Source organism: Epinephelus moara, chromosome 1 (genome assembly GCF_006386435.1).
Source record: "Epinephelus moara isolate mb chromosome 1, YSFRI_EMoa_1.0, whole genome shotgun sequence".
NCBI lineage: Eukaryota > Metazoa > Chordata > Actinopteri > Perciformes > Serranidae > Epinephelus > Epinephelus moara.
The window spans coordinates 42,922,887-42,937,083 of NC_065506.1; the positions used below are offsets into that span (position 1 = coordinate 42,922,887).

General features: G+C 40.3%; 1 protein-coding gene across 2 annotated transcripts in view; it reads right to left on the reverse strand.

Annotated features, from left to right (window-relative positions):
• luzp2 (leucine zipper protein 2) overlaps positions 1-14,197 on the reverse strand; it is a 284,343-nt gene that overhangs the window by 129,278 nt on the left and 140,868 nt on the right. For both annotated transcript variants that reach the window (XM_050042392.1, XM_050042401.1), the window contains 2 exons: positions 10,387-10,504; positions 2,000-2,070 (listed from right to left, as the gene is read on the reverse strand). In XM_050042392.1, coding sequence (XP_049898349.1) covers positions 2,000-2,070; positions 10,387-10,504 — 189 coding nt within the window. The remainder of the gene's footprint in view (positions 1-1,999; positions 2,071-10,386; positions 10,505-14,197) is intronic.

Below are 14,197 nucleotides of genomic sequence, written 5' to 3' on the forward strand. Positions count from 1 at the left end.
TTAGATTTCTAAATAAATATTCACCTCGTCGCTAGATAGACCTACTCCTGAAAAACTCGTGCGCAAGGCTTTTTGTCCCTACGAGGCCACCGTCATTTACCCGACGGGAGGGGTGAGCGAGTGAGCCCTGCAATCTAGAATTTGACCACTGATGTCACTGTTTTCAACCCATTTTACACACTGGCCCTTTAAGTTTACCATAAGCTTTGGTTTTTGTTGCTATAGAGAAAAACAGTTTGCCGTTACAGTAGTTTAAAGGGACAGTTCACCCCAAAATCAGAGCTACAATTTTTTCCTCTTACATGCAGTCCACCCATTTTCAACTGCTTATCCAAAGTAGGGTAACCAGGGGAGCAGGCTGAGCAAAGTATTTCAGATGCCCCTCCCCCCAGCAACGCTTTACAGCCCCGGGTCCCTTCTCCTGCCCACTACCTGGCACACAATGAAACCGGCCCCGATGCCAGTCCCTGCTGGTGGTGGGCCCACGGGTGGTGGCTCCATGTCACTCACTCGGGCTGAGCCTGACCGGGCCCCATGGCCCAAGGCCTGGCCACCAGACGCTCACTGGCGAGCTCTTCCCCCAGGTCTGGCTCCAGAGGGGGGCCCTCGTGTCCCCATACCTTGCAAGGTATTCCAGGTCCCGATTGCACCGTGTCATGGAACCGCTCTTCGTCTGGCACCTCCTCTGGACCACTTTGTCTTGGGAGACCCTACCAGGGGCGATTAACCCCGGACAACACAACACAGCTCCCAGGATCACTGAGACATGCAAATCCATCCACCATGTTAAGGTGGAGATTCTTGGAGAGGTCTTACTAGTAGTGGTATTAACCAATCTAGATTGTTTGGTGTGAGTTCCCAAGTGTTGGAGATATCAGTTGTATAGATGTCTGCCTTCTCTCCAATATAATGGAACTAGATAAAACTCAGCAGCAACGTCTCTTCCCAGAAATCATGACCTAGTTACTCGAGATAATCCACAGACCTTGTTGTTGAGCAGCTTCATGTAGGAACTGTTTTCTTGCAACTGAACTGAACCCACCAACGAATCACTGTGCAGAAGGAAGCGTTCACCTACTGCTCACTCACCTCATGTTACGGCTCAGTGGAAGAGAACACCATCAATGTCTACATCTCACGCTGACATGAGCACAAGCCTCTTGTCCATGAGCAGATGCACACTTCCTTCTGCACAGTGATATAGTTGGCAGGTTTAGTTCAGTAGAGAGAAAATAGTTCTACCTGAAACTATTCACAACATCTGTGGATTATCTTCAGTGACCAGGTAATCATTTCTGGAAAGAGACATTGCTGTTGATTTTTTCAGATATATTTTTTGTGCTTTTGATCACCACAAGCCACGTGCCATTTAGTTCCACTATATTGGAGAAAAGGCAGACATCTCTATGGCCGATATCCTAGACACTCCGCAAATCACCAAAACAAAACAGACGAGAAAAAATGCGTATTTTTGAGTTTGGGATGAACTGTCCCTTTAAGCTCTGTGATAGGATATTTCCTGGCGAAATGCAAAGTTGCAGTTAGCGCCTACCCTGAGGTTTGACGTATTCAGGCTTTTAGTTTTGACTTTTTATCAAAGATCCAGATATTTTTGACACAGTTGTTATTCTTGTGTACTGATGATGTAACCGGGAATTTCATGGCCATCCAAGCTGTGGAAGAGCTGCTGCTTTGAGTCATGCCACATTGTCCATGGCAAAAATGAATGGGACTTGGACTATGTATCTTTCTCAGCTACATAGAGAAAGATCTAAACCACAGTTTTCACAGGCTTTATATGTATTATGTACAATTTAATGCTGACATAACACTTACTTTATGTTGATGACTGTAAACGTTACATGTTCTCCTATTTGATTTATCAGCCATTACTGATTCTGGTTATCATAAATTTCTAACCTACATTTTTTAGTGACGTGTGAGCAGCACAGCACTGTTGGTAAATCATGTCTAAGTCATCCAAAATGCCTCACTTTACCTCTGTTTGTGGCTGAGCTCCAGAATCCTCTGCACATCCTTCTTGGCCACTGAGTCATCATTTTTCAGCGACTGAAAGAGAACAGGAGACACTCAAAATGAGAATTATTTCAAAGCAAATAGTTTTTCAAGGTTGCAAATTTTTTCCAGCAACAGTCAAAGGCTTCAGTTTTGACTGTGCAAGTCACAAAATGGAAGACACTGAAATGCAATGTCATAAGCATCACCACATAAAATTATTGAGGTGAATATTATTGAATGATGCAGCAGATGTAAAATGGTGTTGATGCCCCCAAAAAACGATAAAGCCTCCAAGAATCAGGTGATGAATGTCTTCTAAAGATTCTAACGAGGGTACAGATTGGGTTTCGCCAACGCCAAAGCACCTGCCTGATGGGTAATTATGGATTAGTCAGGTCTCTGATTGCCCTACAAGCCCTCCGAGATATTTTTTATTTGTTATGAGCTGAAGAGAAATTTTCCAGACTTCTAAGAAAATGTGGACTCAAAGGGGGAGAAAGCTTCTTTTTAAATTGTGCTTGAAGGTGATATCTGTGGCAATTAACTCTACATTTCCATAAACCCGTCTCCTCCTGTCACAGAGGAGATGTTTCTCCCCCTTGCCAGTCCTTGAATTCATGTCATGTACATTAATGTTGAAGAGCAAGGATAGATAAAGGGGCTGACAACAGCATATTCATTACAGATGAGCTTAAGCTAAGATAAAACCATGCTGTTGAAAAATAAAAGAGTCTGGAATTGTGTATTATTCACAAAATTACATCAATTCCTTGCATTCTGTCTGGAGTGATATCACCTTGAATTCAATTATTTGTATCATCTGTCATGGAGCCATGAGTCTAATGATCACTTTTCTACTCCCCTACTGCATCATTGTCTGCAAAATAGAATGATAAAAGCTCAGGCCAGATTTTTACAAGCCTTATTTTGTCTTCTGAAAACTGTCACAAAAATAAAAAAGGTTTACAGTTAGGATGCACGTCCAGTTTAACGTTTACATGCTAGAAATCTTCAAACCAGAATCTTACAATGGGTACATATACATTTATATAAATTCAGAGGCACAGATATGAGTGAAAAATGAACTAAAATCGGATAGATGGTAGGTAAGAACAAAAACAATCATTAGTGCCTGAGCCGGCCGTGTAGACACTCAGCAGCTTCTGCCTGATCCCATTACTGTATCACATGGCAGACTGACAAAATATGCAGAGAACATTTGATAAAACATCCATCTGGAGTTGAGGGTGCAGCTGACTGATAGCAACATGGCAATTACTTTGGGTATTTCGACAGATTATTACCGTAAAATTGGTTACCTTTGTGTCACTGTTACTGTAATTAATTCAACCCAGTCTCACTCCCCACTCATCAAATACTGACGTTTGGTCAGGGGGCCTCAGCGTTATATCCTGATGCACTGAGGCGCTCTTTAGCCACAGTATGAGACGCACTGGGTGGCGTCATTCTTTGACGCTCCGAGCAATTGCCATAGTATAATAAGCGAGAAAGTATGTAGGGCTGACCTTCAAATCCATTTATGGGCATTCGCAGCTTCGGAGCTCAGAACGAATTTAATTCGAAGCATTCCACAACTTTTGACTGAACACTAAATTAAAACCCTCGGGCGCACACTGCAGCACAATCAAACAGATGCGCAACTCAGAGCATCAGAAGTGTCTCTGACACCAGACTCAGAGCGGACTGGTGGAACTGGAAAATGCATATTAGGCCTACTAGTTACTACTTACGTTTTTCAAGTGATTTCCCAAATTTGTTGTTGAGTTGTGATATGCCAGTTGCTTTTGGCAAATCTGGCACTCTGCTTTCTGGGGGTTGTCGGGGCATATTTTAAAGCGCAGCCACACATCTGATGACCTCTTGGACATGTCTACCAGCTCTGAGTGCGCTCGTTGTCAGTATCGGACTGGTGAGGGTTAGTGTTGCGGCCTCCCCCCAAAAAATGGGGAAAAAAAGTGCCCAAGCTTCGATTTTTTTTTTCCCCACAATCGAATCCCGTGCCATCGAACGAAGCTTTGAAGGTTCAAATTTTTTGGGTCAGCCCTAAAAGTATGCGCAGGGTAGGCGGGAGTGGATGCTGAGGGGTCAAACAAACTCTTGACTTTCAGCCAGAAGACCGCCATTCATTTCTTGTGTGAAACCAAATTGAACTGGGTTATTTTAAATACAGCATACTGTGCTAGTATGTGTATCATACAATGCTTGTGTTATACTTTATATCACTTGACTACTTATATTACTTCTTACATTACATTCAGTGTCCAAAATTAACTTTTTGACTAACTGGCCAAGAGGACTGATAGATGAAAAAATCCAGCGTATTTTTTACCGACCAAAATTTGAAATTTCCTTTTTGTATCACATTTACATTCGTTTCAGTACATTTCATTGAGATAATAAGGTGCTATGTTGAATACAAGCTTAAAAACAGGCCAGAGCAAAATTTCAAGCAAATTTATTCTCATATATTTACCAAGCTATCACCACAGCCTCAGTGTGTGAATAGGTTCCCCATAATAAGCAGTGATGCAGTGTATATGTTGAGGGCTTTTATTGTGAAAGGTAAGGACAGAAGGAGCGAAGCTGTAAAGCGCTGCAGATGACAATGTGGGAAACAACAAGAGTCTGCCGTCTTGGTTCAGACCACAGAGGTATCATTTTATTACCATCATAAACTTATGAAGGCAACTCATAACCTTGACCTACACATTAGCCAAAGGGAAGCTAGTAGCAGCGTACTGAGTGATATTTTAGCCTATCAGCTGATGTCCTGTACAACTGAACAGTGCCGTAAAACTAGGGGCACTCTAGACTATCAGCTCATGGCATCATTTTGATGAGCATAAAAGGCCATTTTCCAAATCAAACCATTAGAATAGTGGTTAAAGACATGCATTCAGCATACTTATATGTGTACATTAAGTAAAAAACTGAAAATGGCTATGCGCTTCGTTCACAGAACATGTTTTTATTGTTCATACTGAGGGTACGTACAGAATTTGGCAGGCCAGCATTTCTGTATGCAGATCCTTATATGGAGAATCTTCTGCAGAAGGATTTTAAGTTGCTGTCATTGGTTCCTCTGGGCCATTTCAAAGCTCTGCTGTAGGATTTCTGCCTGCAATCTTTTATATGCCAATGTCAGGGTTTATTTTAGCTGGCCTTAGTAATCATGTGTAGTTGCTGTTTTTTGCTTTTATGGTTCATTTTTGACGTTTCTTTGTAGTAATCTTGTATTTCTGTTGTTCTATGTTGGCTGTCTGTAACTTATGTCGCTGCCTGTCTTGGCCAGTACACTTTTGAAAAAGAGATTCTTAATCTCACGAGGTTTCTCTGGGTAGATAAAAAAAATAAATTCAACAAGATGATTGAGGGTTTCCATTAATCAGTATCATGAAATGGAATGTGTAGTTGACGCATGCTTGAAATATAAAATCTATTGCACTAATGAGCATCTATCCTTTTATTTTGTTCTTATCTGTTTGTTTTGTGTTTATTATAATAATTATTTTGATAAAGTGAAGAGTTTCTTGAAAATCCTGTCATTCTAGTGAGTTCCACGTGCCTTCAAACATGTAATGAATAAAAATACTGGTGCTAAATAACACAGTCTTCACTAAGGTTTAAAGAGATGTGAGATTTTTGTGACTTCATTCTCCACTCCACCTCAATTACTTTGTTCCATAAAGCAACCCATATAATTTCACACCAAACTTGGCCCAGCGTTATGCACTGTAAAATGCACTGTAGAGGCGTCTGTGGTTATATAGTATGAAAGTGAGGATGGTGGTAATTTACAGATCCTATATTTTTATGTCAAACTAATGATTAACATAGGTGACTGTCCTTCACATATATCACAGTGATATTATTATACTACTTTATTATTATTAATAAGTATGAAGTATGCACACTGCATGAGATCACTGAAGACGGGTCTACAAACCTTTAAACGATCAATCAAGGTACAAAATAGCTTCTTTTCACTTATGCACAGATGTCTCGTGCTGTTATTTCTCAAAGTACAATCCACATTGTTGCCAAAGCCCACAGATAGGTACAAGGCAAAATAACTATTCTTGCACTAGCTGCTTCATATGATCTCACCCAGGAGCCGCTGCCAAGAATAAATTGCCCATCACACAAGTTTAATTATGAGGGTTGCTGACCTCCACCTATGGGCAACTCGTTAAAACTATAAACACTTACTCCATCAAATCTTTCCAAAAATACTTACTGCCTCTCCCTGTTGACTTGATTCTCTTTTAAAAGTTGATTTATTTTTATGCAGATGATGTTTTCCCCCCTGAAGAATGGATTTGTTCCACAGCACACTATTCTAAATCTAACCCAACCTCTGCCCTGCCCAGCATGCTGGCACAGGGCCCAGGGCCAAAATAGATGCCAACCTAGCTAGCCTGGAGTGAATAGACATCAAAGCCTGCCCCGGGGACGATGAAAGCCAGTCTGCATGCTTTTTCAGGACACATGAGACATCCCTCGCAACCATAAACAAATGCAGGGGAAAATGTGAGTACCACTTTTTTGATTATTGATTTCCTGACAATTCTATTGGCTCGCAAAAAGTTGCCTGAAGCCCAAAAACATCAACACCCTGCAAAGTAGAAGCCATCACTCAGACGGCAGCTTTGGGAGCGCTGCACAGAAACGCAGGGCATCTGGCACCCAAGGTCTAAATGTCCAAGAGGGAGGCATGTTTTGCAAGATCATTGTTGCATACGCTAATGCGACTGAAAAATACTAAATGATTCAAATATCTGAATGTATAATTGAGTTTCTGTTCATTTCTTGTCATTGCCAAGAGCCATAATGAAGTTGACCTAAACTGACTGGTGGGAAGTAATGTGCAGTATCTGGCACTGAGATAATTGTGTTTTTGAGAAATGCTCACAGAATTATAATATCTACAATATAATATGGTACATTACTCGAAATAAATGTCCAGGACCAGTGTTTGGCGGATCCAGCAGATACCTTCCTTTGCAATAGGGATAATAACCCTCATTATCATCCACCTAAACTTGTTTTATGGCCCTCTTTTTTATTTTTTGTTTTAGTCTTACATTATGCAAAATCACCCCGGCTGTTGGAGTTGGGGTAAACATTTTTGCATCTTTGTTTTCAGGCCACATTTAATTAGGACAAAAATCTTAAAAAGTTTCCGGCACACATAGGCATGAAAAGTGGAGATTGGGTGTATACAGAGGGGTCTTCAAATGACAATACATAGCATTGTTAATTAAAAAAAAAACCTGCACAGGCGTTGCATGGGAGCCACAAGTTTGTTTACATTCTGGTTTTGTGCCATTAATTAATAAGGGACACAATTAAAGAAAACAGCAGTGTATTACAATGTGAGTGTCCATTGTGTTGTAACACTGTTTTCTTTGTGTCACTAAAGAGAGGTCAAACAGGGCGAGAGCACTGATGGTTAGACCACCTTATTGGTTGTAAAGAAGTTAAAGCTTTACTATGGAGGATTTTCCTTAAAAAAAAACAACGTATAGACTCATCCAGAAGTGATCCCTCTCAGTCATCACTTACGACCCACTAGAAGTGTGTGGCGGTGTATTTCCTGCGGGACTCTGCTCTTTGCTTTTATTTTCTTATTCTCTTCTTATTTTCTGTCGGGACGTTTATAGGCATGTACCCTCACAGCGCTCAGGTGAGGTTGAGGTATATAAAAAGGCAGCAACCAGGGGAAATGACATGTATGCACAAAAAATCATGCATACGCCTTTTCCCTCATAACAACCAGTATTTAAAAAGGAAGAATTCATTTATTTTCGGTGACAGCTCATTCTGTTGGGGGTCGCAGGGGGCTGGAGTCTATCCCAGCTGACACTGGGCAAGAGGCGGGGTACACCCTGGACAGATCACAGGGCTGACACATAGAGACAGACAACCATTCACACTCACATTCACACCTACGGGCAATTTAGAGTCACCAATTAACCTGCATGTCTTTGGACTGTGGGAGGAAGCTGGAGCATCCAGAGAAAACCCACAATGACACGGGGAGAACATGCAAACTCGGCACAGAAGGGCCGCCCCAGGGTTCGAACCAAGAACCCTCTTGCTGTGAGGCGACAATGTTAACCACTGAGATAGCTGCGGATGAAATGATAAGGAAGAGATTAAATATAAACTGAGAGAGCATAATAATGTCTTAGGTTGTTTATCAATTTCACTGATTGTGTTATTTTTTCAGGCTTCACAGCGTTCTGTAAAATGTCACTCAAAGGCACATTTATGAAGTTAATTTTAAATTATTTATGAAAGATGAACTCATCATTACTTTAATTTACACTCATATCCCTGTTGTTGATCATTTAATATTTTCCTGTGAAGCATTTTGTAAAGTCAGCTTCAACATCAGCACTGTGAATTAATCATTGATCATCCTTGTGACATTTAATAATATTGATGATTGAAATCTTACCGTGGTGATGGTTTGCAGAAACGTGATGAATTAGTGGTATGGATGCTACAAATATCCACAGCTGTATGTGATGACGGCTGCTCCTGCACTGTTTGGGGTTGAAATTGCACTTTCTTTCCCGTGTTTCTTATTGACAGGTCTAATGAGTGGTACAGGGGCACACATATCGATATGCAAATTGTGTTTAAGGGCATTTCTTCATCTCTTTATGGCAAACTGTGGGCGTGGGAGTGAGGCTTGTGCACATGCATGCAGCACCATAATGATCAAGATTTATAAGTGTACAAACAGCTTTTTAAGTCTGACAAAAAGAATGCAAATGCATATTTCCGCCTTTGTGCACAGAAACACTTTTAGTCCTGAATCTACGCAGAGTTTTAAGCATGTGGCCCCTGGTGTCAGACCTTAAGCAGCAGGCATCCAAGAGACGTAGAATAAAAAAAAATGCAAATATAGCAAAGTGAAACACCAAACGAGACTCAATCTGAGGTTGGCTTTTACATTCACTTTTGTTAGAGGGCATTTTTACAAACAGTAGCCGACAATGCTGCATAGTATACCTTAAACAGTTTACAGATGTGATACTGAAAGTGATTGGACCCGTAATGCGCCTGGCATTGCCACCTCACAGTTCATTTTTAATTTTCCAGGTGGTGTAATCAATGTACACAGATCAAAATGCCTCCAGACGCAACTGGATTAACTTACAACCAATGAGAGCAAAGACACGTGCGACATAGCGCTGAGTGACACGTGGAAGTTGGGGTGGTGCTTGGTCTATTTACAAGCAGGGAAAAAAATGGAGGTCAGGTCTCAAACTTTCTCATTTTACAGCTAATTAGTACACTAAAATATGTTTCTGAAAACCTTTGAGGTGGTAAATAGGCAGCACAGTTACAGAATCTTGATTCATATTTGATCAGCACTGCCTGGTTTGACAGGTTCATTCTAGTTTCCTGAGCCTGCTGCACTGTGCTGGACAGAGCAGACTGTGTGACTTTCCAAATCTGGACTGGTGACGCCTCTCTGTCAGTCAATGTATCAAACCCGCCCCATGTCAGGTGTGATTGGCAGACCGGCTGGATATCTGTCTGAACGGAAGGAGGACTACAAGCATCTGCCAAAGCAAATGAAACATGAGCCTGCTGATTCGTCTTGTTCCCAAGCTATGCTATCATAATTTAAACCAGGAAGTTGGTCTGTAAACTGTGATGGATGTTTGTAACAGACAGTTTGAGGCTGTAATTTTACCAATAACCTTTCTATTTTTCACCTGTGTGATCATCTAATTGCTCTGGTTTGTGAACCAATTAAACCTAATTTTGATGATGTTGTGTGTTCCCAGAATTTCACAATTACTTTGGTGTTATCGTGACTTATATAACCGAGGGCTGGAGTTAGTAATTAACTGTAGTTTTCCTTGAAGCAGAGTATAGATGATTACAGTTAATTGAAAATTAGATGGAGCAGTGTTTAAATTTTTTTGAACTGATGGTCCTGTCAATCTCTCCTGTTTTATCTCTTTCTAACGTCAGGCTCTGTGTAGCTGCTGTTGTCATCAGTGCTGCAAAAGTTCACTTACTAATTGATCTGCTTTTTCATCTCTGCATTGCTTATTCAGCAGCTGCATTTCCAGTAACACATCACATACATAACAATGGGTGGGCTCACCAAATGGAAAAAACATTTGCGCATTAATATTTAATAACAGCGAGTTGCAAAACAACAGATTGATTGAAAAATAAGCGAGAAGCATCACGGCTTGCCCGGTCGTCAGATGGCTGAAAATAGAAGACAGAAAATTACCTCCGGCCCAGAACTCACGGCCAACTTAGCCTTCTAACATTGCAGTATCTTTCAAAAAGAAACAGTAAACTTCCAACCTGAAGGTTGCCTTTTATGCTGTCCAGCTCCTTTGATGTCTTGGAGAGCTGGTGCAGGATGCTGCTCCGTTCAGTGAAGACTTCCTTCAGCTTCTTTTCCAGCCCATCGTAGCTTTGTCTGTGAGAGAATGAGAGTGAGATTTCACTATTAAATGTCTGCCACTGGCTGAGAGAATTCACTCTTTATTGGCACCCTTGGGAGAAAGAGGTGTTTTAAACTGGATTAAAAGCACCATCGTTAAAGCTAAAGGGTAGAGCAATAGGGGAGAGAACTAATATCTACTCAGCACAGTCGCTGGATGAATAAAAGAAGAAAAAAATAACTTCTATTCCTTTCAATCAACTAATTTAGTGAAGGCTCGTTGTACAGAGATAGGTCTTTTGACCAGAGGTATGCCCCTGCATCTCCATTTAAATATCCATGTAGTCCATCCAATTATCAACAGAAAAATTCTTCAGGTTACATTCGTCAAATCCTGTTTTTCTCTTTGCAGAACTCAGCTCTATTGAATGGCACTGCAGAGGCGTTCTTGTCATTTATTACTGAGCTTCCACGGAAGCAAATATCACTTGACGGCATATTTGCACGAACTATAGCCATAAAAAAGGTTTTCTTTTATATGTGAATTGCATACTGTAATCACCACTGAATGCTGTATTGAAGAACTGGGCACAAAGAAGGTCTGAGCACAAATAGACAAGTTTAAAAGGACCTGGTCCACAAAGGAAGTGACTCAGAGGGAAAGAAAGCTCAAGAGTTGGCTAATATATGACCAACCAAATTTGGCATTTGGTGGGTTCACATATTTGACAACTTAATTTCCTTTAATCGACACACAGAGAGATAAGAGCTATGAGTAACCACATGTTCCCTTTCACCGCCTGACACAAATCCAAAACCTGGAAAAAAAATCTATTTTTCATTTAATCTAACATCCTTGTTTACTGACTCAAGGACAGCAACAACTCTTCTGGGAAGTGTCTGAGATGAAGTGTATCTAAATGAGTTACCCTGCTAATAAAAGAGCCTCAAGGCCCTAAATTTCCCCTAAAGCCCATAAATTTGATTACTTTGATGACCCCTTGAGTCTTCTAATTGTTTATACAGTAATAGACAATAAAGGCCCCATTTACCCTTCTCTCTCCCAGATAGCAGGGAGCAGTGCGTTAAAGCTGTAGTCTGTGATTTTTATAGACATAACTTTGTGTCATATTTGCTGAAACTGTCACTGTATTCACACAGTAGTACACAAGATAGTCTGTGACAAAAAAATCACGGTCCTCCTCCTCATAATGCTCCTAAAGGCATTGGCTAGAATCCACTATGGCTTAAGGAAAACAACCAATCAGAGCCAAGCAGTGTCTAACACAGCTGTCAATCATGTCAATCACTGTTAGTGAACTGCTGTCAAACTGTCAAACTAGGCAGCATTGATCAAATATGAATCAAGATTCTGTTCCTGCATCACCTCAGATCTCACCTCAAATGCTTTTAGAAACATATTTTAGGGTTTTGTTTAGCTATAAAATTGAGCATAGCGTTAGTTCAGGCAGGACAAGATGTCAAGCTCAGCTCACATCCCAGCTACATTAGCTGATCTCAAACAGCCGAATCAAATGATGGATCAGCCAGCAGATGACATGATTTCTTTCTATTTAACCAATTAGCAATTATCATTCATTCTATTTAAACTGCCCTAGCCTTCCTACTGTTGCTGCTTCCTCTGCAAGCCGCTTTGCTGCCTGCCTAAACAGTAAACTAAAACATGTTTCTGAAAACTGAGTCGAGAAATAGGCAATGCAGTAACAGAATCTTAATTCATGTTTGATCAGCACAGCCTAGTTTGACAAGTGGTGACTGACTTGATTGACAGCTGCGTTAGAGACTCACTGGCTCTGACTAGTAAAGCTAGACTTGCCAAGATATACACTACGTCAAAATGGAACAACCTTTGTTAAACAGAGGGGGCGGCCTGCGGCACCACTTATCATACACCTACAATGCAGTCTTGAGATCCCTGTTCAGACAATGTCCAACAATTAACAGAACCATCCCGTAGACTTGGTACACCTGACTGAAGCTGGCACAAATATATATTCATAAAGCAAGCCCATGTAATCTCTGTCAGATAATACATTTAATATTTAATATGCCCCTATCATCTATGTCATGGCTGCGTAATACAATGTTGAATTTTCCATATGAGTTTCAATTATATCAAATAGATTGGAATAAATTGCATCACTTTATGGTTTTATGACAACCCCTAAAATGCTAATAAAAAATGTTCCAACCACAAAGAGATGCACAAAAAAGAAACACATTTCACCCTTCAACAGGCACCATAATATTATATCAGAGTTGAGTGTAGATTCAAATTCAAGATTAGGTTTGAATTAGTATTAGATATGTCGTTGGGTAACAATAAAACATTTTCAGAAACATTTTACACCCATCCTCTAAAACGATCATCTCACACTTTGTTCAGAATAATCATTTATAGTACTTGCAATACTATGATCAAGAAAAAAAGTCTCAAAAAAAAAAGAAAAAAAAGAAAAAAGAAAACACATTGGCTTGGTTTTGGTTTTGACCTAAAAAATTTGACTTGTAATTCAAGTAAAGGTTTTATTTAGATATTTTACAAGATCAGCGTCTTTAACCAAGTGCCCTGAGTGGCTAAAAGAAACATAAAAACTTTAATCCTACTTTATTTATCACAGGGAAATATCATAAGAAAGTGATTGCAAGGCAAAAATGTTGCCAGTGATTATTTTGCTCATTACGTTGATAAAATAAACAAAAGTTGGGTGGCATTCTGTTTCTTTCTGTCTTGCAAATTATCAGTACACAGATGTAATTTTTAGGAGACAGGGTTGATCAAGAGGTAAACCCAATCGAGGTTTAAAATCTGGGTTATGGATGAAGAAATAACCACAACCCCAGCAAACACCAGCCCAGCTTGTTATTTTAGTTTCTTCATAACAAGAAATTCAGAAGACCAAAAATAATTTTCCCTGCTTACGTCCTTATGTAATCAGAAACTCCAAATGACAGCAACAGCTTCAAGCAAAGCATACGCACTGGATATAGCTGAATAATTCCTTGCTAAATACTTGCTGGTAGTCACGAAATCTCTCACTTACATCCCCTGTTACATGAATCACTTTTTAACAGGAGAGTCTGGTAGACCATTCCTCACTTGCTACTGTAAATCCAAAAAGGAAAAAAAAGAAAAAGAAAAAGAAAAATTGAAATGCTCGTGGATAGAGCCGACTCGTGCTGCCATATTATTCTGAATCCATGGCTTGGTTTCAGCCTGGGCTGTTTTCCAAAAATCCAGCACACTCCATGTCATAGATCCCAGCAGCAGATCATACACAATAACACATACAGTAAATCACTAATAGAAAAGCAACACCTGGGAAATAAATAAATAACACAGAATACTGAATCCCACACATGACTTGCCACCATATGGCATTGGCTGGAAATTTATTGCAGGTTCAGGCAATGAGGGAAGATGGGGTGAGAGATTCCTCCCGGTCTGCCATATTATTCATTACCCAATGAAATGGGCCCTTGGGTATCTGTGAAATGAATAAGACCTATAATTTGAGGCCCACTGACACAAAAACATGTACATCACAAGGTTCTTAGATAAAGTCCGGATTTTTCCCCCCACCTAATTCACTAAACTGCTCATTACAACAAACAAATGGTAACAGCTGCACGATTGCACCGTGACCTCCTAAGAGTCCAGTGTTCTAGCAGCCTCCTCCCACACAAAGATCCCCCTTTTTCAAGTGA